The sequence below is a fragment of the Podarcis liolepis genome (assembly GCF_965112155.1).
Source record: "Podarcis liolepis genome assembly, chromosome: 13".
NCBI classification, from domain to species: domain Eukaryota; kingdom Metazoa; phylum Chordata; class Lepidosauria; order Squamata; family Lacertidae; genus Podarcis; species Podarcis liolepis.
Genome location: NC_139573.1, coordinates 14,476,828 through 14,504,370, shown reverse-complemented (window position 1 = coordinate 14,504,370; position 27,543 = coordinate 14,476,828). Strand labels below are relative to the sequence as shown.

Genomic DNA, 27,543 nt, shown 5'->3' with positions numbered 1-27,543 from the left:
GAGATTCGAAGTTACACTTTGTCGCTCAACATTTATAATCCTATATCCAATATACAAAACTTAAGAATGTTTTTAATTGCCTACTAGTGGTGCACCCAATAGATAAATCTGTTAAGGGCCAAACTGCCGTAGTTTCATAGCTGTGAGGTTTGTGGGTGGGGAAGAAATGGGACTTTCAAATTCTGATGTGTTAAGGCTAGACTGAGCATGAAGCTCTTAACCTCAGGGTTGTGGGTTCAAGCCCCACGTTGGGCAAAATGGGGTTGAGCTAGATGACCCTCGCAGACCCTTCCAATGCTATGATCCTCCCCTATCTCTCCTGAACCTCACAGACATAGAGAGATCTCAAATCCACCATGAAGTAGAGGGGAATAAATCTAGGGAGAAAACCTAGAAAACCAAGATCTACCAGGATGAGATGATCCAGTGGATCTCCAGCTGAGCCAAGAGGTTCCTGGCACACAGCTAGGCGTATCCTGGCTGAACTGAGATCCAGCTGGCTGAGCCAAGGCTGGTGGATTTTAAACTGGATGTGGCACGGAGGACTTAGACCAGATCCTAAGCCCATTTAGCATGGTCATGTGACTTGTTACCATGGGGCAAGGTAAGCTGGAAAAAAGGGTGGCCTAACTCCAACTCAGGGGACGCAGGTGGCGCTGTGGGTTAAACCACAGAGCCTAGGACTTGCCAATCAGAAGGTCGGCGGTTTGAATCCCTGCGACGGGGTGAGCTCCCGTTGCTCGGTCCCTGCCCCTGCCAATCTAGCAGTTCGAAAGCACATAAAAATGCAAGTAGATCAATAGGTACCGCTCTAGTGGGAAGGTAAATGGCATTTCCGTGCGCTGCTCTGGTTCGCCAGAAGCGGCTTAGTCATGCTGGCCACATGACTCAGAAGCTGTACGCCGGCTCCCTTGGCCAATAAAGCGAGATGAGCACCGCAACCCCAGAGTCGGTCACAACTGGGCCATTAGGGTCAGGGGTCCCTTTACTCAAACTCTTGTTTGACCTCTGCCGGGCTTACGCCAGCTCAGCCAGCATTATTATTATTGTTGTTGTTGTTCTTCTTCTTCTTCTTCTTCTTCTTCTTCTTCTTCTTCTTCTTCTTCTTCTTCTTATTATTATTATTATTATTATTATTATTATTATTATTATTATTTATATACCGACCTATACCCGGGGGTCTCAGGGCAGTATATAAAACCACAAGATACCTAATAAAAATAAAACAACAATAGCCCTGTCTCCTGAATGGAGTCTGGATCTGATATACTTTACCCCAGCTTCACATTTGGCCAACTTCTTGTGTATAAGATTCCCTATTCCTCAAGGTAGGTGACTCAATTTGTGAAAACTTGGTGCGAGATTCTCCTTCCGTCCGTCTTACTGCAGGGCTGCCCACAGTGAATTGATCCAACAAAAAAGCACAAAGCCAGGCACGTCAGATCTGTTCATTCCAGCTTTTATTATTTACTCACGTCGTTTTAATAATTAAAACAGGGAGGCCCATTCATTCATTCATTTAAATAAAACAAAGAAAGTGCAGAATGCTCTACAAAAATATATAGATATATTTATATATTTATATATCATTTCCAATCCTTCAGAGCCGATGAACGGATATAAATCATTGTGTCCTTCATACCAGAGTTCCTCTTTGCTTCATCAAGCATCTACAGGGTTTAGGGGGGCAGTTTCCTGGTCTGATATCGCTAATAAAATAATTAAAAATAGAGAGACAAGGAAGAGGCCTTTCAAGCAGAAACCAGGGAGGAAGTATTGAGCGCAGTCAGCAAAGCAGGACAGCAGCTGTACCTGAGTTCATGTATCGCTTTATGTGGAAATCAAGCCCATCCGGGATTGGACAGCTCCCAGATTAACACAGGGCCAGTGAAACCAACTTTTAAAGCAGCCCACATGCAGAGATGTAAGATATCAAAAGCTCATCTGTGCTGGCTTCTGCTCTGCAGGACCGAGGGGTGTGGGCAACTTCTCATCTGGGCCTTAAAACAGGAATTTGACGTGAGATGGGAGGGTTGGGATCTGGTGTTAGTCCTACTCAGAGTAGACCCACTGGAAATAATGGACAGGACAAAATGAGGCCCGACAAATCATCCAAACTGGATGAAAGGTTTCATCCAAACTGGATGAAAGGTTCCATGCTGCGAAAATTCTGTGGTGTCAGGTAAAGTTCACCAAAAACCAGGCATATGGGAACCTATGGCTCTCCAGATGTTGTCAAACTCCAGCTCCTCCCCACCCAGTCCTAGTTCAAATGGTCAGGGATGATGGGAGTTGTAGTCCAAGAGCATCTGGAGGCCAACAGATTCCCCACACCGAGTATGCAAATTTACTTTTGCCAACTACAAATCCCATCAGCCTGTGCTGGCCGGGGATGATGGAAGTTGTAGTCCAAAACATCTGGAGTACACCAGGCTGGTGCAAGCAACACAGGAAAGCAATTGACTCCTGCTACGGGAACAACTCTCTCTCAAACCAGAAACAGCAGCTGGGGTGTTCACTACTGTGCCAAGACAGCAAAGCTATTGCCAAAAGGGCCCTGGGCAAGTCTTGGCAGGAGTGGAGAGCGTAAGTGATTTATTCTGGCCTCTGTGGAGTTAGCACTAATCCTTTGTTTGTTCGCTCACTCACACACACCCCTCACAAGCCGCTCTACGAAGCCCTCTAGTCATCCGCTCCAATTTAAAAACTTCTCTGGTGTCACTGAGATGTGAATAACATCAGGCCCAAAATGAGGACCACTCCTGCCTGGAACGCGAAAGGAGAGATAAAGGGATCACCTTCACTAACACCAAGCTGCCGCAAATCTGTGCGGCAAGGCACAAGCAAAGCTCTGAATGCAGCCAAATTCAGACTTACCAGGGGGCTACAGTATACATTCACAAGTACTCTGATTCCTCAGCATGGAGGCGGCCAGCGACCAGGAGGATCCTTGATCCCAGCACCAAAAGAACATGTGTGTGTGTGTGTGTCACATTGTCACCCTCTAGATTAGAAGCTGGTTTGTCTCAAAGGCCAAAATGTCCAGTGTTCGGAGACTGGTCTCAGAACCCCATCGCTTGCAGCAGGATTGCAATGGTCCAACCATGTTCTCCACCAAAGAATGATTTTTTTTTTGGGGGGGGGGGAATATCCATGGGTCAATCCCATGGGTCATAGCAGGAAATCAATCATCCATTCCCACGCTACCACTGGCCACTTTCAAAGGAAATCCAGATGGGAATGTTTGTTGGGTTTTGGAGTTGACAGAGAAGCACATACAATGTTGCTCCTTTGGTTCCTAGAGGGGTGGCAACATAATACCAACTCCGTTCACTTAATAATATTTTCGTTTAAAAGAGTCTGGAGATGGGCACAGAGACAGCAGGACTTGGGAGTAACTTGTCACAAAGGGATAGAGGTGGCAAAGCTGTTTCAGGCTTCCGTCGCTGAATGCTCCTCTGTGCAAACTAATAAAAAATAAAAAATATCATTGCATATAGAAAACTAGCAGGTCAGGATTCTAGGCCGGCTAACTCCATGATGAGCTAGCTTTCCACATGCAGGGATTGTTTACGCATGGAGGGGCATTCTGTCGTGTCAGCTGTGCACCTGTCGTTTGAAGCTGATCCAAACACAAGCTTGCTACCCCAATCGGCTGCTCTTTGTGAGATTGAGGCCTTGGTGGTTTATTGTGCGCAGATGAGTAATTCATTGGATATTTAGAGTCCAAACGTTAGCCACCTTTGGGGCTGATATGTTTGGGGGCAAAGCAAGACCGGTTGCCCCTTAATGTGTTCCGAGTGAACAAAAGTTCCTTACCATCTCCATCCATAAAGCCCTTCTAGAGGAAGCCGAGAAGAGGCAACAGTTATGGAGAGGCAAAGAGTCTTCAAACAGACGAACAAGGGGACTAAATGGAGACACACACACAAACACACACATATCCTGGAAGGAGAAATGGCCATTGCTTGATCTGAGGGGAAGTATTGATCTCTGAGGGGGACAAAGAAGCCATTTCCTAGCAAACTTAAGAGCCTGCAGGGTCAGGCCAAAGGCCCATCGAGTTCAACCAGAAATCCTGCAAAGGACGCCTCAAGGCAAAGTGAGCATCCTGACATCCAAGGGACTGAAATCCTGGCCTTCACGATCAAGTGAGCAGCACAGTATTAGCTAGGTTCTACCTGAGGAACCTGCTGACGAGAGAGCGGCCATTTTGAAACGGAAGCTTTCAGGGTTTCAGAAGCCCGCTCTCTGTAACTCAACCTTTAAAAAGCGAAGTGCCATGAAATTAGTAAGAGACCCGTAAGATCAAAGACGACCGGAACTGGCAACCTTATTCCCGCCCTGGCAGGGATTACGAGGAGGGAAACCTAAGAGCTGTACACAAAATCCTGAAATACGAGGGGAGAGACGAGAGAAAGACTCACACTCAAAACACACAATGATGGACCGGCACCGTCTCAGAGGCTAGAGATCAGAAACACAAACAGAGGCGCAGCCCTCGGGCGGCCAGAGACGGTCAAGGTTCCAACTACCGTCTGGACGGTAGAGGACTCAGCAGCAGGATTCGACAAAGGAAGAATATTTCAGGGGGCAGGGAGGACGGGGCAGTCGCCATGCTCTCCCCGCCTGGTCCGCGCACGATCCTCCGTCACAAGACGGCAAGCGGGGTGTGGTCTCCCACTAGGCAAGACGTTGCTGGCGAGAGATCGGCAGGGGGCCAGCGCAAACTGCGCCACTAGGCCAAGTTGTTGTTGTGCTCAATGCGCTGCACCATCAGGGAGACCAGTTTCTCGAGGGTGCGGGCGCTCTGGCGGCTGGCCTCCAGCACTTCGGCGTGGTTGGCCTTCTCCGTGCTCTCGTAGTCGAGGACGGCCTTGTTCGTGATGAGGGAGAAACCGAAGACGCGCATGCCAGAATGGCGGGCAACGATCACCTCGGGGACGGTGCTCATGCCTGAGGTGGAAATAAAGTGGGGGGTTGAGAAGTTAGAGCAGGGGGAAGAAAATAATTTTCAGCCAGAGGGCCGCAATTGCATCTGGGCAGAGTTCTGAGGGCCACATTGAGAGGCCTGAGGGCCGCATAGGGCTCCCAGGCCTGAAGTTCCCCACCCCTGGCTTGGAGTGAAAAAACTCAGGGGTCTTGCATCAGAGGCAGGCACCCAGTGGCCCTCCTGATGTTATTGGATTCCAGGTCGCATCAGCCCCCTGGCAGGTTGGTCAGGGATGACGGGAACTGTAGTCCAACAACATCAGGGGGGGATTTAAATATGTGGGTGCATTAGGTCATGCCAGCGCACCCCAACTTGCGCTCTGCACAGCCCCACCCTAGAGAGGGCTTTCCCACACCATTTGCTGCAGCTCCAAGTAAAACTGCACCTGCTTAATTGCTGCCTGTTTCATGGGTAAGGGGGGTCATAGAAATGGTTGCCCACGGCAAACACAAGTATAGGCTCTGCTACCCCATGGGACATGGGTGGCACTGTGGGTTAAACCACAGAGCCTAGGACTTGCCAATCAGAAGGTCAGTGGTTCGAATCCCCATGACGGGGTGAGCTCCTGTTGCTCGGTCCCTGCTCCTGCCAACCTAGCAGTTTGAAAGCACATCAAAGTGCAAGTAGATAAATAGGTACCGCTCCGGCGGGAAGGTAAACGGTGTTTCCGTGCGCTGCTCTGGTTTGCCAGAAGTGGCTTAGTCATGCTGTCCACATGACCTGGAAGCTGTACGCCGGCTCCCTCGGCCAATAAAGCGAGATGAGCGCCGCAACCCCAGAGTCGGCCACGACTGGACCTAATGGTCAGGGGTCCCTTTACCTTTACCCCATGTTAGAGGCAGCCAACAGCATGGGGTGCCAGAGAATGCCTCCTTTCAAAATGGCACAACGTATCTCTTCTCCCCCCCCCCAAAAAAAAGCCCCTTTCGCTCTGCCCCCAACTGACCCACGGCGTCAGCGCCCAGGCGCTGAAGGAAGCGGCATTCGGCGATGGTCTCGTAGTTGGGACCCCCCAAGGCGCAATAGACTCCCTCGCGCACCGACCCGGAGCAGCCCATCTCCGACGCGACCGTGTGGGCCAGTTTCCTCAAGTCTTCGTTGTAGGCATCCGACATGGCCGGGAAACGTACCCCAAACCTGTGGACGAGGGGAGGGAGGAGAAGGAACATTAAAAAAATAACTAGAGCCTGTTGGATCAAGCCAATGGCCCATCTAGTCCACCATCTTGTTGTCACAGCAGCCAACCACTGTGCACAGCAGTTGGGGACTGAGCCTAGAATTTCCTGCACGAGAGCATGAGCTCTACCCATTGGGCTATGCTGCCTCCCAAACAGCCTGACTTGTTGTGAGCGGGAGCAGCGCTGGGCGAGTTAAAAGCCCATCCTCTGGGAGGGAAGCTCAAACAGATGGACTTGGAGGACCACCACCCCCCATGTTGCTATGAAGGGAAGGGTGGGCAACCTGCAAGGCTCCAGATATTGCTGGACTTCAGCTCCCATGATCCCTGGCCGTGGGCCATGCTGGTTGGAGGCTGCTGGGAGTTGGAGTCCAGCAGCATTGGGAGGCTCTCAAGTTCTCCACAACCACCATAATAGAGGAAAGGGGAGCCTCTGGAGCAGTTTTTCCCAACCTTTGGTCTCCAGCTGTTTTTGGAATACAACTCCCATCATCCCTAAGCTAGCAAGACCAGTGTCAGGAATGATGGGAATTGTAGTCCGAAATCAGCTGGAGACCCAACGTTGGGAAACACTGCTCTAGAGTCTACTGGGGCCAACCTCACAGAGGAAGGACACAGCCCCACCTTACCTGTCGTCATTCGGCCCCACCAGGGGGTTCTGCCCAGCAAAGCCCGGCATGTTGATGTGGTCGCGAATCACCATGATGTCCCCAACTTTGTATTCGGGGTTGAGCCCCCCAGCCGCGTTGGTGACAATGAGGGTCTCCACGCCGAGCAGACGGAAGATCCGGACCGGGAAGGTCACCTGGGAGGGAGAGACAGAAGCAGCACTCAGGAGAGGTAGAAGGGCGCTTTGGGACCAGCCATGGCTGGTGCCCATTGGAGCCCATACAGTAGGTGGAGCTGGAGTCAGTGACAGGCGGGGACCAACAAATTCTAGCAACTTATGTACAGACTGCATATAGACATTGACTTTCTTTGGATAAATGTGATATTTGGAACAATTTTACACAGAATATATTAGGTTATTGATAAAGATATTTGTACTAGGATAATTATACATATCTGTATATTAATGTATGGAAATGGTATTGAGTATTTTTCTTTTATTTCTGTTTTCATTCACACTTTTCTTTTTTTATCATTCTTTCTTTTTATAAATTAAATTCTAATAAAGCATTAATATATATACACACAAAAATTTCTAGCTTCATCCGCATTCTTCTCTGCTGAGTTCCTCAAGCCCAATACTGTGATGTCAGGGGAAGACGCTGCCAGGCAGTGCCAGCCCTCCTGCATTCAATGCAATCCTCACACAACAGCCCTGCAAGGCGGGCTAGGATGAGGCCATCACTGGCTCAAAGTCACTCAGCTGAGCGGGGATTTGAAATCAGACCTTACATCCAGTCCTAAGCCAAAACTCTTCCCCTTCAGCTCTCAGGTCCCCCTGCACTCTGCACATGCCCAAGGAACCATGAAACAGGGATTGATGAGGCTAAATTTTGGCTGAATTTCGTGGAGCCGCCTTCACCCGTCATCCCATTCCCAGATGTGTTGGGCCAGTGAAGACGAAGAGGACCTTTGCATAGGCTCAGAGGCACTATCTTCTTTATCATTGTCCGTTACTATTGACCATCCCGCTCCTGGAATTGTAATCAGCTGGACACCTCTCGAGTTTCGAAAGGTTTGCAGCTCTATGGAGCGACTCACCTTCCAGAGCGGGTACCCTTCGTACATGTGGAAGCGGCCTTGCATCACCACGCTCGGAGTTCCACTGAGGCTCCCAAACACCAACCTTCCGGCATGGCCGACAACTGGAATGAGGCAAGCAAAGTGTTAAAGGACTCGCTGCTGCCCCCTATTGGCCACTGTGCTGTACAGTAGCGCCTCCTCCAGCTGCTGCTTACTAGCACCCCCTAGTGGCTGCCATACTGTATATCCAACCCCATCCCTGGTTCCTCCATCACCCGTTCTGTGGGTTTTTTACCTGTGCTCTCAGGGAAGTTGGGAATTTTGCCATACTCAAAGGCCACTTGATCCTTCAGGAGGTCAGCCAGCCCTCCGAGGCCCGAGCCGCAGATGATGGCGACCCTGGGCCGCAGCTTGGTGTGGGACAGCAGCCAGTCAGCCGTCCGCTTGCAGTCTTCATACGTGTACCTGAGAAAAAGAGATGAACATATGCACATGGTTGGCAGGGCTGGGTATGCAGGGCAGACTTCATGCCACTAGGGGGCAGCAACTAAACACACACAAAAAGTGAGAAACAGATTAATCCTGAAGCTTTGCCAAGCACAAACATCAGCCATGCAGCTTACCGGGTCACCTTGGGCCAGTCACTAACTCTCAGTCTGCCCTACTTTTGCAGGGTTGTTGTGCAGATAAAGTGGAATGGGTCAGGAGGAAAAGGATGTACACGCTGCACTAAGCTCTTGGGGGGAAAGCAGGGCCAGATTTAGGTTTGATGAGGCCCTAAGCTACTGAAGGTAATGGGGCCCTTTATATGTCCAGTTGTCCTTTGTCCACAACAAATTGTCGCTGTTTTTTGTGTTGAATATATGTTATGTGGTAATTTATGGACCTAATAGGTATCTAAAGCCATTTGCACATAACAAAATAGGAGCCTACACAACACAAAACACTGTTGCTGTATGTAGGTTTTATTTTATTTGTTTTTTATCTTTATTTTGGAAATGTATATCCAGCTTTTTTTTCCTTCAATTTTTTTTGGGGGGCCCAAGAGAGTGGGGCCCTAAGCTATAATAGCTTGTTTAGCTTATACGTAAATCCGGCACTGGGGGAAAGAGATAAAGTGAAGTAAAATAATTTAACTGGTGCCCCCTTCAAAATTATTCCTTTTCCATGGGAGAAACACAAAACAAACCATTCCTATTGTTAATTATTAATCTGCATTTGCATTAATTCATAATCCATTTGCATACTGCATGCTTGAGGCACCTCGCCTACACAACTCTAGGGATCCTTCCAATAGAAGGTAGAGCAATATTTATCACCACATACAAAACACCCGGAGGGCACCAAGTTGGGCATGGCTGAAGACCAAAAATTTTTTATGGATTGACATACTATGTTTGCGTCCCATCCTTCGTCAGAGGAAGACAGAATGCCACAACTGGCCAGATAGATAGATCACACACATACTGCACAACAGCCCTGTGGGGGAGGCTCTGCTGAGAAAATATCAACTCGGGTCTCCCCAGCCCTCCTCATTCAAAAGTCATAACCACTACATTGTTCCAGCTCTCGTATTGGTGTGCAATTTGAATTCGAGACACCATGGCTCACACTTCCAGCCACCAGGCCACGTTGGCTTTCAAAAATGAAAAACACCATTGATCAATTTACTTGCAAGTTTACCTTTTGCTTTCAGATATCCTTTTCACAAAGTTTTCTGCGACTGTCCTCCCAAACTCCATTTCAAAAATAAAACCCAAACAACGCTCAAGAATGCCCAGTGCTTCTATCGTTCCTCATGTCCCCTTTGCGAATTTGGTGGCGCCCTTGGCAAAGCCCACCAAATAGTCCCCACTTTTTGGAGAATATACAGTTCCTTCCTCTGATCCAAATGCAGATCTTGGGCTGACATACCATAATCTAAAGGGAGTTCCATTTTAGCTGGCAGTGCCAGCCTCTTCCAAATATGCCAATGAAACTCCACGCAAATCACATCTTCCTCTGCCGATGCCAACGCCCTTCCCCTCAGGCCATTCCTGCAAATTAAGCTGCGCCACAATAGCTTTGAAAAAATTCCAGTTGGCGAACCGGCCAGGTTGCAATTTCCTTTGTAGCTTTCCATTGCAGGAGACAACCTGCAAACAGAACTCTCCAAAGATAAACCTTCCCTGAATTTTAACCTCCGGGGGAACATTTTGGCTGCACCGGCTGACGTTTCCCAGGGGGGAGTGGGGCTCCGTGCTTGTGACACACCAATTCTCAGCCGAGAACCTGTGGCCCTCCCTGCCCAATGGTCAAGCTAGCTGGAGTTGATGGGAGCTGGAGTCCAACAATTTCTGGAGGGCCACAGGTTCAAATCTGTCCCAGCCACACAAACAACACTTTGGGCACCCTCTTCAGAGCAGTTACAGCCTTTGCAGCAAAATAAAAAAGCCTTGCGGCACCTTACATTTTAATTATGGCATAAAATTTGAGGACCACAGTTCCGAACCACTGATTTTCCCTTCTAGGGATCCTGAACATCTGCATAAGAAAAGGGAACTTCCATGCCTTTCTGTGTGCATACAGGGTGGATCACCTGTGGTGATGGAAAAGATCTCCCTTCTCCACAACTTACTCCCTTCTCCACAACACTGGAAACATAATAGGATTCTCTCTTGGCCCAATCCTGGCAACCTGAGCCTAAGGCCAAGGGAAGAGACCTGGGTTTCTACCTCCAGCCCCTGGCAGCAGCTGGGCCAGGAAGCCACTTAAACAGAACCAAAAATGAGGAAAGACCCTCCTGAAACCTACAAGGGTCGTGGAGCTGTGTCAAAGAACCAGGGAGCCTGGGCAAAAGGGTTCAAAGACAAGGGAAAATCCACGTGCCTTGCTCCTTGACGTCACCTCCTAATCTGCTTGCTTAAACCTATTTAAATGCCTTTTTGGTGCTGGCAGGACTTCTCAGCACCACCCGCCAAGCCTTAGGACAAAGCCGCAGCAAGAACACACAGGGTGTCTCCAGGGAGAGATGCCGGGGGGGGGGGGAATAAGATCCTTGGGCCAGAAAATGCAATAAATAAATATAATACATACCACCTATCAAACTAAAAAGGACAGGTGCCCCGCTCACTTTTCACCGTAAGCTTCAACCCTCTTTTGGGATCCCTCTTGGCTTGGGAAATCTGTATCCCTAACCCTTAGGATGCCATCTTGTTGTCGTTTTAGGGGTTCACCCCCCAAAACTTTACTGAGCTAACAGGGAACAACAGCGTGCAGAGAGAGAGAGAGAGAGAGAGAGAGAGAGAGAGAGAGAGAGAGAGGAAGGAAGGAAGGAAGGAAGGAAGGAAGGAAGGAAGGAAGGAGAAGAAGAAGAAGAAGAAGAAGAAGAAGACAAGGTGACTGATTCTTTGAGCATCGTATGAAAGGACTAAGCAAACAAAAAGCTTTCTCTTAACAACTCCCAGCGCCAGACTTGCCTGAGGACGCTGTTACGCCTTTTATACAGTAATATGTTTTTTTGTCTCTGCTCAGCGGGTTAATACACTATTTGGGCAGAAACACTTCTCAGGTTGGCAAGCCACCCTCCGTGGCTATCCTCGGGCTTCTCCCAAGATCTCGTATAAATATTTTGCCCTCCGCGGACGCCCAATAAAGTGGGAAGCCTAAGGGATGGCGGAAGATCCTTTCTCTGAAGAGGCAGACTTCCATGGGGCTCCTGCCAAAGACTAACTGCGTCATCATCTACGCACACAATGGTGCCGCTCATTTATGAACCAGTTTTGTTTTGTTTGTTTTTAAAGGCACACATTGGCCCCAGTGCAGATCTTGGAAAGACTCTGCTTCTTTCTTCCACCTGTGCATTTACCGTCTCTTTGTGAGGGTAACTGAAGTTTTCCCTTCGCACCATCCTATGAAGGCAGGTGAGGGGCATCTCACAGCACAGGCAGCCATCCTCCTAAGGGTGCGGTAGGAGAATCCCACATGCAAGAGAGATCCTTGCCCAGGGCGCCTCTGAAATTTGAAAGACCAAAGTCTGCCTCTGTATCACCTCCTAAAAGGACCAGCAACCTTTGTCTCCTCTTCTCCTCAAAGTCTCTCTGCTCTGGGTGGTTATTGCAGGAATGCTGGTCATTAAGAAACAGTGCCTGGAGTTTTGCTTTTTTCCCCCTTTTTCCTCCCCAACCCTTTCCTTTTTGTGTCAGGTCTCAGGTTCTAAGCCCCTCTTCTGCAGATAACTCAAGAGCACCACTCCTCTAATGGCTAAACACACTCAAAATCTTTTATTTTGCTGCCTCTTATTACCTGCTATATATATATTCCTATTCCTTTTTAACGGCAAATGATACTCTCACCCAAACCACAGTCAGCCGCAGCCAAAACTTCCCACTGACACTCAGCAAAGAAAAACCTGAAATAAACACATGGCTGTACTTGAGGCCTAATGAACTGTAATGATAATTTATTTGTTTTTTTAATTATCTGGGGCCCCATCTCCACTACACATTTAAAGTAGTGTCACACCACTTTGCATAGCCATGGATCCCACCAAAATAATCCTGGGAACTGTAGTTGGCAAAGGGTGCTGAGAGCTGTTAGAAGATCCCTTGTTCTTCTCAGAGAGAGACAATTCCCAGGGTTCCCTGGGAAGAAAGTTTGACTGCTAAACCACGCTGGGGAAGGAAGGACCCAGGAATCCTGCCTGCCTGACCCAAAACCTGGAATCCTCAGCATTCCTGACGCATCTCGAGCAAGAAGCAGGTTCAGGCTGGGACACAACCCCAAAACAGACGGGAGTTCTCCAAACAAGATTTCATCAGGCAAGGTCAGACACAGGCCACATTCCCGGGCAGATTTCTCAGGAGAACTCTCCTCCCCGGCATGTTTCTTCTTGTTACTATTAAAGGCACAGAAACCAGGCAGAAAAATTGGCAACCCAACAGAACATCCATGGCAGGGGCTTCTGGAAGCCACATTGAGTGTGTGGTGAAGGGACAATGACTAAGTGTGGGTCAGAGATATTTCCCCCTTTCTTTATAATTTAATATGAACCATGTGTCCCAGGAGGCCACAATGATGCTCTGCCCGTGGTCACAAACAGATCTTCTCACATGTTCCTGCAAAGCCACATGGGATTTAGGGGCCATCTAAGCTGCTCTGTACACACGTATCCATTTCGATGTATTCAAACGGGGTTTAAATTACAGGCCGGCCTTATTGTCCCACTTAGAAAGCCAAGCAGCTCAGGAACACCTGCCTCATACAGTGACATTTAGCCCTCAAATAAGCAGAACTGAACCCTGATCCACACACACGCAGCAAAAAAAGACTATTGAGGATGGGCCAAACCATTTTAGGTCACACCGTATATTTCAACCACATTTATAGCATTTTAACAATCACGGCTTCCCCCAAAGAATCCTGGGAGCTGTAGTTTAACCCCTCAAAGAGCTCCAGGTCCCAGCACCCTTAACGAAATACAATTCCCAGGATCCTTTGAGGGGGAGCTATGACTGCTAAAGTGGTACGATAGAGTTTTAAATGTACGGTGTGAACTTAGACTGCAGGTGACACCTGATGAGAGGGGCAGAGCTAGACCCTTTATTTATAGCAAGTGCCCCCTTCCCCAACTCTTTTTAACCTTTCAGGGAACAGCTTCTGCAATTCCAGGAATGTCCTGGGAAAACCAGGACCCTTGAAGGGTATGCTATTCTTCCAGCTGATTCCCCTGTATTATTTAGATGGGCTCCCTTTTCTTCTCCTCTGGAGTCGGCTGGTGGAGTTGCATGAAAGGAGCCCAATCTGAATGGACTCTACTTGCAGAAAGTCACGTAGAACCATTGTCAGGGACACCCAAAGGGTTTCATCCAAGTCCAACCCACTGCTGTGGAGGAATCACAGCTAGAGAATCCCTGGCAGGCAGCGAAGGAAAAGTCCAGCACCTTCAACTCAGCTGACTCATAGGTTTGTACAGTAACAACAACAACAACAACAAGCCCTTCTCAGCAATCATAAACGGAAAAGTGATTTGCAGCACGGCTTTCATGTAGAAACCTGGGGAAGGAGGAGTGCAACAGGAAGTGATTGCCAACCGCATGTTACGTTTCCCCCACCACTCTCATGTCTGTCCCTAACACAGTCATAAACAGTTCTCAAAAAGGATGTCTGCAATGTTTTCACGATACATCACGTACAGGAGCAGCGCTGGGCTTTTGCAAAAGGAAATCCGGCGGGCCGGGGTGTAGCGGGGGCAAAGTTGTGCTCATCACGTCTTGCGACTGATGTCTTCCCCCTGCTAAGGGCAGAGCATTTTCCCACCCGTTTAAACAGCTGACACACCACAGAGTATTGGGGGGGGGGAGAGACTTGTGCTGGGAACCTGTAAAGATCCTGTGCGTGTTAGCTTCATCATCCTTGTCATTTTGGCTTACAAACTGACCGGTGGGGGGAGAAGAAGAAAGTCTGTACTGTCCTTGTACCTTTCAGGGCAGTTTGATCTGCAGAGAAATCCGCACTGGACATATTTCAGGGCAGGGAGCTAAGTGTTATCACCTGCTTAGGATCTGCCACACTGTTAAAGGCAGAAGAGCACAGGCAGATTTAAAAAATAATAATTGTTGACAAATGGTGAGGCTGCAACACATCTGAGGCAGAGGTGTCTCAGGAGAGGAAAAACCTTCCTCTGCTTTGTGTTGCTTGGGAACATAGGAAGGAAGTTGTGTTACACTGAGTCTAGACTCTTGCTCCATCTAGTTCATTACCGTCTACAAAACACTGACTGGGAGAATTTCTCCAACATTTTAGGCAAGGGAATAATTTTCCCGCCCTTTTGCAGAAATGAATGGCCTGCTGTCAGCCACCGTGCTGCAGTGAGCTATACAGAAGGATAGCAGGCTCTCACCGAATAGCCATGTCCAATAATCACAGCCGTGTAATGAGATCAGGGTAATATAGGGCAGCCTTGAGGATAAAGGCAGATTAAAGCAAACACAGAAAAAGGAAGAAGGATAAACGCTTGATCTGGCCATGACAGTTTCTAAGTCTAGTTTATTGCCTTCCTCATAGGCCTGCCAATCTGTTTTATTTTCTGGCAGGGTTTCAGCTAAATAATGGGAAATGGCACAGTCAAACCAAAAAAAGCTTCATCTGCTGAACACCTGCCAGAAACACAGGTGCCCTGCTTGTGGGTAGAGGAAGGAATTGGCCGTCCTTCTTGCTTGAATGAGTAAGCTGGGGTGGGGAAGGATTTACTTGGCAGCCAGCTTTCCAAATCATACATTTCCTTGGGTTTCTGAGCATGTGCAAAGTGTCTCTGATTAGCAGAGCGACTCCTGCGGGGAGAGAACAGGGCTAGCCTTGCAGAGCAGCAGCATGCAGCAGAGGGATATTCACTGCCATGGGATGTGGCGATGGGCTTTTTTTTTTTAAAAAAAAAAAAAGGGCTGTAGAAAGGGAAAGAGTGGTGGCTCAGTGGTAGAGCATCTGCTCCACATGCATAAGGTCACAGGTTCGATCCCCAGCATCTCCAAGCAGGGATAGGAAAGTCCTTAAGTCTGAAACTCAGCAGAGCCCTTGCCAGTCTGTGTGTAGACAGTGCAAGATGGACCAATGTTTTGAAGGCAGCTTCCTATGGTCCTAACCTGCTTCAGGCACCACCAAGGGGAAGAGATGGACAAAAGCAGGAGCTGGTGTCCAAATGGACCAGCAAGGTTTTTAAAATGTCAACCCTAGTTAAGGTATGTTAGTTAATGCCTTGGCCAGCACTGAAGGGGAGATCTAGGGGGCAATGGGAGTCCTGCCTTTGTCTCCAGGGACTTCTGCATCCACCCTTAGGCGTAGCTGATTCCCCATTGACTTCAGGGCTGGTTCAACACATAGACCTGCTCATCACTCAACCTCCCTCCCCAGTGTCTTTCCAGATTAATGACTGACAGAGGCTGGTTGCCGGCCGTGACTGATCCGCCCCTTTTGCGCACAAACTTGAAGCCCGAACACTCTGCTCCACACTGCAGGGTCATTGCCTCCTCTTTGGAAGGGAGTCAGAAGCAGGTGACGTGTTGCGTGGCCAGAATGAATCCAAACTACTCCAGAGAGCCTAAAGGGCTCCCCAGAAAATCCCGGGGTCTGTTAGATCTCAAAGTACACAACCAAATGAAAGCACACAAATGTGCATTCCTGGTCACGCAGTGAGCAAGTCAGGTGGACCCACCAAAACATGCTGGAAACACCTGACCTCACCCCACACGTCCACAGCAACAGTCAATATCCCTTTGTCCCTTACACAATACAGAAAGCTCTCCTTCACCTGCTTGTTTACAACAGCCTGTTCCTGGACTTTGGGGGCAAGGGCAACAGCAAACCAAACACAACGGATCAGGCTCTGGACCTTAACCAATCAGCTGCAAATCCAGTCAGGAACATTTTATGTCTGATTCTCAGCGTATGCTCTATAAACATACGACACCGTCTCATCTCGCTGAAGCTAAGCAGGTCTGGTCAGTGCCTGGATGGGAAAGCATGAAGGAGATCCAGTGTGTGCTGCCAATCACAATGGCAGAAAAGAAGGCTGTGTTAGAGCAGGGCTCTTGTTCAACCAGAGGGCTGGATTACCCGAGTGGAAAGCTGTCAAGGGCCGCTTTCCAGCAGTGAGTGGCCAGGCCCACTCAGGGGAAAACTCCCTGGGGGACCCTAAGCCAGGCTCACACACTCTTTCTTTCTTTCCCAATGTAGTCTACTTTACAGGGTTGTTGTGAGGTTGATCCCCTCCCCCTCTTTCCCTTTTCCTTTCTCCTTCTGTGATGGAACTCCTATTTGGGGACTTCCCTGGCTTTTTTCTGGCCCACGTAGGACCAGTCTGGATAGTTGGCCTTGGTGAAGATTTGACGTTTTCATCCCCCAAAAAGTTTTTTATTTGAGTTTCTACTGAAATGAGGCTGCATTTTAATGTTATATTTTAATCTTGTTTTTAAGTTGTATTTTAATCAATTGTTTTTATACCTGGTGTTGGCCACCCTGAGCCCGGTCTTGGGTATTATTATTATTATTATTATTATTATTATTATTATTATGGAGGGAGAGCCACATAAGGCTCCCCAATCTCTTTGGAGGTAGGTAGGGGGGAGGGGCAAACCATAGATTTCTGGAGAAGCAGTGAAAAAGAAGCAAGCGTGCTGGGAACATTTTTTCCCCCAAAAGGCATTCCCGAAATCTCATCACAAAGGCATAGAACCATAGCAAGAGTCAGATCAATGGCCCGTGTAGCTCAGTTTGTTGCCAGGGGCTGTCTCTACAGAATGGGGGAAATGGGAATATCCATGCCTGGCTGGTTACAGAACAAGCCTCGAAAGCACTGAGAAGAAAGAGGAGGCAATGGGTTCAGACTGAGGGCATCAGAAAGGGGAGGGAAACTAGGGAGGAATGTGGGGTCAGAGAACAAAAAGAAATTGCAGGAAGTTATGTCTTCACATCAGGACTCAAGATCCGAGTGCCTTTGCATCGTCATATCGCCTTGGAAGGGAGGGGGGAGGAAAGGGGTTGCGGCAGTATCTCTGGCTTCTGATTGGCCTCTCCGCAGGAGGGGTGTGTGAGCCAGGGAAGCTCCTCGTTGGCCGCCTGCCTGTGATGCAATTGAAAGGAGAGGGGGAAGCCAGAGAGCCCAGCAGGAAATCGTGCCATTGCACAGCAGAGAGAGGGTGCGAATGCCCAGATCGGGAAGCTTCCCGTGCTTGCTCAATGGAGCAAAGCAGTCCTTCGCCATGACTGTAACTGCAATGCCATCCTTGCCCAGCACATTAGTCATGCTCCGGTTTCAAGTTGAGCAGGAAGGAGCAGGAACGTGGGGTATTGTTCCTGCTCCAACGGGGCTGGCGTTACACGCTGTATCTCTGCGTCAGCACCACTCCTGCTGCCCTCATTGTCTGCTTTGGATAGTTGGAGGGCAGTGAGAGTATGCTGAGCATGGGTGGACCTTTGGTCTAATCCAGCAAGCCTGTTCTTAGCAAGAAGAGATGAATGCCAGGAGGACCCAGTTTATGAGCAAATAATAGCCATTGTTCCCTCCAATAGCAAACCCAGGTCACGGAGAACCCAGAGGGAGGTAGCATCAGCATGCAAGCCCAAGATATACAGAAATGCACAACATGGTTGAGCCACATAATATTGAATGTCATTTGGGAAACAGGAACTGGGGAGGAGGGAAGATGGAATTGGCCTACTTGACTGTCTTACAGCTTACGGAATCCTGGAGAAGGGAATGGATGGCACCCTGAAGAGGGTTAAGAATGTACTGCAGAATTTTGTTACAGGTCCCACGTGTAAAGATCGTAAGAGCTAGATCAAACCAAAGGGCCATTGGCGTGGTCAGGGGTGATGGGAGGTATTGTTCAATAGCATCTGTAGGGCTTCAGGTTGGGAGAAGGCTGTTCTCCTTTGCCTGCTAATGAAAACACAATGTTCCTGTGCCCACAGTTGGCACCTGTTATGTACTGAGTTGAATAGGATCCAAACTGCAGCAGTCTGATTGGTCCTAGAACAATAGGATCCAAATTGCAGCAGTGTTATTGGTCCTAGAACAATAGGATTCAGAATGCAGCAGTCTGATTGGTCCTAGAACAATGCAGCAGTATGATTGGTTGGCAGGAACCACCCAATCCTGCTCCAGATAGAAGTGAATCCACAACCTGATTGGCTTACAGTAGAATTCCGGGATTAGCCAATCATGTGCAGCCCATTGTGTAAATAATGTATATAAAGCAGATACTGTGAGGGGACTTTCATTCATTCCTCCTCACCACTATGAGCTGAATAAAGAGCATGAAATCACTTTGCGACTCTGAGTATATTTCATCACCCCAGGGAATCATAAGAACACAAGAACTGTTTTACTGAATCCGGTCAGAACTGCACCTAGCAGGTCACACCCACCCACCAATACGGCTTTTCAGGCCTACTCACACGCAACTTCCTACACCATACGTGATTGACTCCGCAATGATGGAGGTGAGGCAGAAGCAGCTGATGCAATCCACCGGAAAGACTGATGGGCACAAGTTCCAGCTCTTATCAGATGCAATGGAGCCAATCGTTATCTTCAGCCTCTAATTTTACAATGCATAAAATGAGCGTGCAGTAGGAAACTGCTACCGTACAGGGTTACTATGAGCGTGGTTGCAATCAGAGCAATGGGTTAGTCAGTCAACAGCTACAAGGAACAAGGAAGTGGCACACTCAAGGTTGAATGTACATGTACCATTTCCTAACTGCAACCTGTCAAACAGAAAGGAATTGGTTCCAGGTGGAGAAGGCTGGAAAAATAATTGTTTCCATTTCCTTTCTCCCTCTCGGCAAGTTTCTAGTCCTCAAGGCTAATTGGCAAGAGAGGTGAAATCTCAGAAGCTGGGAGGGGAAGGTGGACAAGGATCTGAGCAGGATTCTGTGGAAAAGGGAGTGGTGTTTCCATGACCTGCATAATTCTTTGCCCCTCCCATATGACAACAAGAAGTAGCATTTAACATGAGTAGGAAGCAAATATATTCAAAATCCTTCAAATGTGTAAATGAGTCATATTTCAGAATTCTTTATTTGCAGGGACAATGTTACTGCCTTTCAAAATTATCTGGAATATATATATAACCCTGCCTGATTTGTGCTGGAGAAACACCAGATAGATAATGAGCAATACATTGCCCACATTGTGTTTACACAGCATTAACGGCTGTCAAAACAGGTTTCCGCTTTAATGACTGTAACAACTACCGCGGGATCTCCCTGCTGAATACTGTGGGGGAAGCCTGTGCCTGCGTAGTTCTCAACAGATTGCAGTCACCTGCTGGCAGGGTCTACCTAAGTCACAATGAAGATTTAGAGCTCAGAGGTCCACAGTTGGCAGGATTTTCTCACTGCATCAGCTGCAGGAGAAATGCCCGGGGAAGGGGCGCCACTTGTGCGTCGCCTTCATGGATCTTACAAAGGCATTTGACCTCATCAGCCAAAAAGGACCCTTACACTGCTCCACAAGATAGGATGCCCACCAAAGGTCCACAAGATGATTGTGTCCTTCCAAGAAGACAAGCACGGCACCGTTTGGTATGACTGTGGATCCTTAGACGCCTTCCCTATAAAGAGCAGCGTTGTAAAACAGGGCTGTGTTCTTGCCCTGACTCTCTTTGGCATATTCCTCTCCCCAAGGCTCTCATATGCCTTCAGTTGAACTGAAGGTGGTGTGAACATTCATTCAAGGAGCAACAGGGGTCTGTTCAACCAGGCAAGCCTCCAAGATGGAGATCTACTAGGCTTGTGTGTTGAGCATGCTGCTTTATGGAAGTCAGTTGTAAGTAACTTAAAACTGTCAAGGAGCAACACCTCAACGAACTCCACATGCACCGTGTCAAGTTGTTCTCCTGCAAGCTCACATTCCCATGTCTGCACTCCTATCCAAGTGACAGCTACGCTGACTTGGTCATGTCCACAGAATGGAAGATGGCAGAATGTGCCCCAAATATGTGCTTTATGGGGAGGGGGCTGGCTTCAGGCACTAGGCCTATAGGCAGATCAACTGTGTGTTACAAAGATGTCTGCAAACCAGAAGGGAAGGGTGGAAATATCAACCCCACCGTGTGGGAATCCCTTGCAGACAACCACAGGGCCTGGAGACAGATAGTCAGCTCATGTTTCCACAGAGGAAAAATGACTGCTGGGAGCAGCACAGAAAGAAGGATCATCATGGCACATCTGTAGCAGCACAACCGGATGCCTTCATCTGCCCCAGCTGCAACAAAACTTGTCTCTCCTGCATTGGCCTCTACAGTTGTAGGCACTGCAACTCTCCAACTGATTTGACTTCACCCACAAAGGCACACTCCTCCATTGTCTTGCAGACGGATGCCAACAAACAACAACAATTACTGCTGTAGAAACAGGTTTCCACTTTAATGACTACTGCACAGACCTCCTGCACAATCATAAACTCCATTATGCTGTTTCTTGTATGTTTAAGAATCACCACTCAAAAAAATAAGAACTGGTAGCGGCATTTTGAAGACTATACCACAGGAAAGGCTATGGGGAAAGGGCACATCCAGATACTGAGGCCAAATTATTTTTGCTGAACCCCTCTGTTTTCCCCATGTGTGCCATCCCTGATCAAGCTTACAATAATATAAACTCTACAAAACAGCACCCCTGGAAAGGACACACACCCCACCTTCCAGTCCCTCAGATCAGCAGTTTCCATCACCTTCGCCCTACCAAGCAGAGTCCAAAGAAAACTGGTTTCTTATTCAGCGACTATGACTAACAGAGTAGAAAACCTGTTAATCCATAAATAACGGTACATTCACCCAACACTCCACCCTCACTCACTGAAGACATTCTGGAGGTGAATTGAAGGTTGTGCAAAAGGAAAATGAGGTCTCCTTATTTATTAACAATGACCGGTAGAGAAGAAAACTAAACTAGTTGCCCCAAAGGGTGACAGAGCGTCCAATAATCTGTTTCCTTGTAGGACAATAACAGCCCTTACTGAGTCAGCAATATGTTGTTCTCCAATGGAAGAACTTCACATTTATTATTTATCTAATGGTTGCTCGTAAAATGTTGCAAGCTTACGGACCTTGCAAGACTCTTCAGCCATGGATTATTGGGTTTGTTTCTGGCACAAATTGTTGAACTTAGTATCCCTTCAAATCAAGAGGACTCTTAATCATGACTAGCTTCCCCCACTAATTTCAGTGGAACTGTGTCAGCTCCTCTTAAGTAAGCCAGCTTGTGCAATCCAGATAATATTTTACACTGACACCGCACAACTTTCTGTCGCATCCTCCGTGCTAAATTCTGGCCCCAACACTAAATGATGCAAACTGTACGTTTTGCATACGATCCAGGCTATATTAGTCACACTTTGGTTCCATGCAAATGACAACGTACTTGTGTCCCCCCCCCCCCGGGACTAAAGTGTGCCTCTCCTCATGACGCAATTCTATACATGCCTGTAGGCGAGTTCATTTCCAGTCAGTTCAATGGGGACCAAGTCCCAGGTCATTGGGTTCCTAAGGAAATGTCTTAGGAGGAAATTTCCTGGGAGAAAAGGTTGCAGCCTTGGGGGAGCTTCTTAGTTTAGAGAAAATGCGAGCAAAAGGCAACATGATACGACGTTTATAAAATTATACGTGGCATGGAGAAAGTGAATGTAGAAAATGTGTCCTGCCTTTCTCATAACACCAGAACTTCCAATGACGCTGAAGGCTGGAAGATTCAGGACAGATGAAATACAGTGGTACCTCGGGTTACATATGCTTCAGGTTACAGACGTTTCAGGTTACAGACTCCACTAACCCAAAAATAGTACCTCAGGTTAAGAACATTGCTTCAGGATGAGAACAGAAACCGTGCTCTGGTGGCGCGGTAGCAGCAGTAGGCCCCATTAGCTAAAGTGGTGCTTCAGGTTAAGAACAGTTTCAGGTTAAGAAAGGACCTCCGGAACGAATTAAGTACTTAACCTGAGGTACCACTGTAAAGTACTTCTTCACACATTTAAACTATGAAACTCACTTCTAAAAGTGGCAGTGATGGCCACCAATTTGAAAGGCTTTGAAGGAGGATTAGAGCCATGGGGAGGCAAACTAAGGCCCAGGGGGGGGGGGCGGATTCGGCCCAATCGCCTTCTAAATCCGGCCTGAGGGCGGTATGGGAATCCGCGTGTTTTTACATGAGTAGAATGTGTCCTTTTATTTAAAATGCATCTCTTGGTTATTTGTGGGGCATAGGAATTCGTTCATTTTAAATTTTTTTCTAAAAAAAAATACTCCGGCCCCCCACAAGGTCTGCTGGAAAGGTTTGCTGACCCCTGGATTAGACAAATGCATGCACAAGGCTATCGATGGCCACTCAGCTATGATGGCTTTGCTCTGCCTCCATAGTTAGAGATATTAATACTTCTGAAACTAATGGCGGGAGGGAGAGGGGTCCTGCTTGCAGGTTTCCCACTGGGGCATCTGGTTAGCCACTGAGAGAACAGGAAACTGGACTAGATTGGGCCACTGACCTAACCCACCATAGTTGTTCTTACATTCTTAGCACTGTGGTCTTTATCTAGATCAGTTGGCTGCCCGTCAAACATTGTTAGGCTACGACTCCCATCAGCCCCAGTCAGTGCCCAGGGACAATGAGATCTATAGCCCAGCAACATTTGAAGAACCAGTTTCCTCATCCCTGTTTCAAAAGAACAGCTGGAAGCAGAGTTGCCATATTGCAACCCGGATATATTCTCTCCCTCTCTTTAGCAGCTCTGCTACCAAAGAAAGGGAGCTGTCTCTGAATTACCATAGCTGTTTCTCCCCCCCCCCCCCCCGTCTCACCACCCACCTACCCAAAAAATATGTTGCTGTTGCTAGATTTCAGTGGATTTCATTGTAATGAAATGAGAAATGAGAAACGCAATGAGATGTTTCCATACTAAGCAGCATACATACAGTACATAGGGCAGTAGCCAAAGTCTGCACCCGATTTTTTTTCATGTCTTGCAGCAGGGGTTGCCAAAGTGGTGCCCTCCAGCTGTTTTGGACTACAACCCTTTATCAGCCTTTGCCAGCGTGGTCAGGGATGATGGGGGGGTTTTTTGTCTGTGACACATGTTGGCTACTTCTGCCCTAGGGAGTGATCTGAATTAGCCTATTTATTTTACTTTCATTTGGGTAAACCAAGTTAAACAGTATGGAAACCACCAGGCTTGCCTACTATTGAATTTGCCATTGGTGTACTTTCCTAATGAACTTATGAAAGAGAAAATAAATGGTCGTTCTTGACAACCATTCAGTGCAGACGTTCTGCTCTGAAACAAAAAGTGGAAGGCGTTTAAGGAAACTGGTGTGGCTGCGTAAGGAACTTACAGATGAGCTGGGATGTAAGAGAAATGGAAGTAATGAGAAATCAAGAGGTTGCCAACAGTTGCAGGGAGAAGGTCATGTGCCCTTCCTGCTTCCTAACCCATAAATCCAATTTCTCACCTGCTTCTCTCTCTGAACCTCTGCCACCGCTGCAAGATAACCCCTTAAATTTGTCTTCCAGAGGTTGGGACAACCAGAGTCTGAATTGAATCAAACTTCACCCGGGCTTTGGCCATAAGAATCGGCTTTCCCATAGCAAAGCCCAGCCCTAGAATGTGGGGGAAGCAGTGTTTTAGAGCTCATGCAGAGTGCTTCCCCACAACCACAAGGGGAAAGGCAGTCTAAACCACAGGGGGTGAGATGAGACAACATTTGAAGTGCAGATGGCTGGAGGAACATGAGTCATGACAGAAACTAGGCTGTAAAGTATTTCATCTTCAAGTGGTGTTATGTCCAGGTCTTTCCCAAGTTAGATCTGACGTTTTATAAACCCACACCTCACTTTCCAGATGCAGTGTCTGTAAAAAAGCCACTTCCTTTCCTCTTCAGAAAGGCACTAGTGTTCTTGATCATGACCTGCTCACCCTTCCCTCTAGTTATTAATAGTGTAAAGTACGAAGATGCCATTCAATCAATCCTGAGCCTTGAAATCAGCGGAATTAAGTAAACTGAGCGCTATCTCAGCCCTTCTTTCCCTCACCCCCCAGAAATCTGGAGGGAAATCATTTTAGCCTACTTTAAAGGGTTGTTGTTAAGGGTTCGAGCATTGGACACGGACCAGGGATGGCCAGGTTCAAATCCCCCCACTCAGTCACAAAGCTCACAGGTGGGAAGGGTTACCTTGAGCTCAGTCACTATCTCTCAGCCTAACCTACCTGTCAGGGTTGTTGTGAAAACAGAAGTGAGAAGAGGAGACCTACCTGAGAAGTTTGTAGGCTGGGTGGGGCAAAGACAGGAAAGCAAGAGTGTGAGTATGTGTGTGAGAGAGATGGAGTACTTTTTTTGGAGTGAGGGAAAACTGCGCAAATCTCCCTAAGCATTCCTATTAAAACACTATGTAAACTATCAGCTCCCACTTGATCCCATTGCTCAGTACAATCCCCTATTCCAGACCCTCAACCGGACCCCACACCTCCAGGCTCTCCCTCATGTATACACAAAAGACCCAATCTCCTTCCGCTCCTCTGTCCCAAGAGCTTCAGGCCACAACATCCTTGGGATCCAGGTGTCCCAAATGCCATAACCATAGACTGAGCTTCGGTCTTCCCCGCAAGACCCCCACCCTGCCAACTCCTAGGGACGTGGTCCCTTTGATCCCTCCAATAAAATATTTGAGGGGCCCACCCACCCCCAAGTTGATAGGCATTGCCATTAAAATGGTGTGTGCTCTGTGTCTTGTTATCGATGAAATGTGGTGGGGCTTGCTTGCCACCCCCACCCCCAAAATTTTATTCAAGTTGGCACCTCTGCACCTATCACCACAGACAGTGGGAGCATCATTAGAATCCACAACCCTAAATGTCAGGAGAGGAAGGAAGGAAAAATCTGGAAAGACCCCCAAAAGTGGATTGGGAGGAGTGGAGGGAGAAAGGGGGACCTCCAGTTGACCGCTAGGAGACACGAGGCTGGCAGATCAGGGGCTCCCCTGCTTCGGCGTTACCCGTCTTGAACGAGCCCCTCAGCTTATTTCGACAATATGGGACGGGGGGGGGGTTAACACTAAAACCGCCCTACCTTTCGGGGCCGTCGCTAAGAGAGCAGGACCCTGGGAGGAGGGAGAGAGAAAATGAAAAGCCCTACACAGAAAGATGCGAGGTAGAAAACGCGGCATGCTATTAAATTCCTGGCATGGGGGGGGGGGAGGCAGGGTGGTGAAAAGATGGGGGGTCGCGCCCCACCTCGCCTGACCCTTTGCAAAGCAACCGATCCAAGGAGAGCCACGTGCAGGCGCGATCTCCCCGGTTTTACTCCATAATCCACATATTATATATATTGCAATATATATAAATATGTGTGTGTGCATATATGTGTATAATACCACATATAGCGCAACCGGGATCATTCTGACCTTTCATCTCCGCTTCTCTCCATGTCGGATTCTGACTGATGGGGGCTTCGGTGCTTTCCTCGTCCGGACCCTCCGCTCTTTCTTCTCCCGGGAGAACTGCGCTTCTCCCTGCAGGAGGCGGCCGTTTTACCGGCCTCCGGGGAGAGCGACGGTGTCGTCACGGGCACGCCGGCCAATGGGACGCCAGCCTCTGCCGAGGGCCCGCCCGCTCGCGCGCCCGCCGGCCGGCCGGCCACAAAGGTTGCCCCTGGCAACGCCGGGGCTCCGGCGCTCGTCACGGCCCTGGACCGCTCTCGCCCTGCCCACCCGAGGAGGCAGCATCAGCACCAGCATCCTCCTCCCCGGCCGGCTTCCCCTCCAGGACGGAGGAGGAGGAGGAAGGGGCAGGCGGGGCGAAGGCGGCTCCTGGGGCCCCCGGGGGTATTGGAGGGGGGGCGATCGAGCGACCAGGGGAGAGGAGGAAGCGGCTTCCACCGACAAAGCTCCTCGTGACATGAGGGTACTGAATACACACAAAGCGGAAGGAATGCACGCGTACACCTGACACTGAACGTTAGGAGGACTCGTCGTGGGGGAATTCCCCTGGCAATGTGTTTCATTCCCCTTGCTAGGTTGTTGTGGTTGTTAGTACTGTAATCAGCGCTTTCTTCTTAAAAAAATGTTTAGGGGATACTCTCATTTTGACTCAAGAAAATCACCATTTTATAGTTCAAATCGGGGGAAATAAAAATAGTAAATGGACAAAAGTACAAAGATTCAGAAAATGTTTAGGGGTACGCGTACCCCTGTGTCGTCGTCGTCGTCCCTCCCAGAAAAAAGCACTGATTATTATTATTATTCAGCTATCTTTTCTCTTGTTCCATGCTTGGGTCCACCTCAGGTGCCCAAATATCTTGGGCCTGCCCTGCTAGTACCCATTGATAGCTCTCTCCTCCATTTATGTCCCATCTTTCCTCCAAGATCAAGGTGGCATTCATGGTTCTTCCTCTCTCTCATTTTATTATCCTCACGACAATCCTGTGAGGTACGTTAGGTTAACTGACTGTTCCAAGGTCACCCAGCGACCTTCATGGCAGAACAGGAATTTGAATCGTCTCCCAGACGGTGATTTTAGTTTTGTGTGTGGTTTGTGTGTGTGTGAACTTTCTTTTTGCTGTCCAAGTTATTATCTTGTGATTGGCTGTGGCTTTTCAATAATCATATTTCATTGTTTGTGTAAACTGTACAGACAATTTGGTTGGATGTGTGGTATACATATAAGAATATTATTACTATTTATTATACAAACTGGAGGAATAATGGATGTTAACAACAGTTTGGATCCACCCAGACTTCATATTCCTCAGACTTCAAACTTTCTGTTGCTATTTTCCTCCTGTTTCTCTTCTGTTCTATCACATCCAAACCTTCCATCACTTAAAAATTTCCACTCAGATTTCATTAAGATCAAAAGCGCTGATAATTTGTGTATACAAATATTTTCAAGCCACTCATGGAGGCTGAAACCTTGGCAAACTTCCAGCCTTGGCTTTCTTGAAATGGATAAATATTTCTCCATCCTCTTAGGAATGTATATACAGAAAAACCAATTTGTACATGTCCCTTTTCCATTTTGATACTCAAAGCTGAAACATTTCTAGTAACCCTCTTTTCATTTGTAACGTGTTCAGCCTAATCACTGAGATGTTTGTGGCTCTTATTCATACTTAGTTTCTGTTTCCTGTGGCAGAAAAATAACTGGAGGTTTCTGGAC

General features: G+C 48.1%; 2 protein-coding genes across 2 annotated transcripts in view; one reads left to right on the top strand and one right to left on the bottom strand.

The window, feature by feature from the left end:
* The window catches only part of OSGEP (O-sialoglycoprotein endopeptidase), a 244,986-nt gene that overhangs the window by 170,291 nt on the left and 47,152 nt on the right, over window positions 1–27,543 (top strand). The window lies entirely within an intron of this gene.
* PNP (purine nucleoside phosphorylase) lies at window positions 1,444–25,944 on the bottom strand. Its single transcript, XM_083470817.1, has 6 exons — window positions 25,791–25,944; window positions 8,158–8,327; window positions 7,881–7,984; window positions 6,800–6,975; window positions 5,940–6,130; window positions 1,444–4,956 (listed from the first exon to the last, which is right to left on the bottom strand). Exons 1-6 carry the CDS (start codon window positions 25,811–25,813, stop codon window positions 4,739–4,741), a joined length of 882 nt encoding a protein of 293 aa, XP_083326943.1. The 5' UTR covers window positions 25,814–25,944; the 3' UTR covers window positions 1,444–4,738.

What these genes read in the sequence shown, in the direction of transcription:
- PNP (XM_083470817.1), bottom strand. Translation starts at nt 25,813, where the DNA reads ATGGAGAGAAGCGGAGATGAAAG. An exon ending in CAACTTCCCTGAGAGCACAG is followed by an intron (nt 7,985 to 8,157) that starts GTAAAAAACCCA and finishes GCCTCATTCCAG; the next exon opens with TTGTCGGCCATGCCGGAAGG. An exon ending in CCTGGGCGCTGACGCCGTGG is followed by an intron (nt 4,957 to 5,939) that starts GTCAGTTGGGGG and finishes TTTCCACCTCAG; the next exon opens with GCATGAGCACCGTCCCCGAG.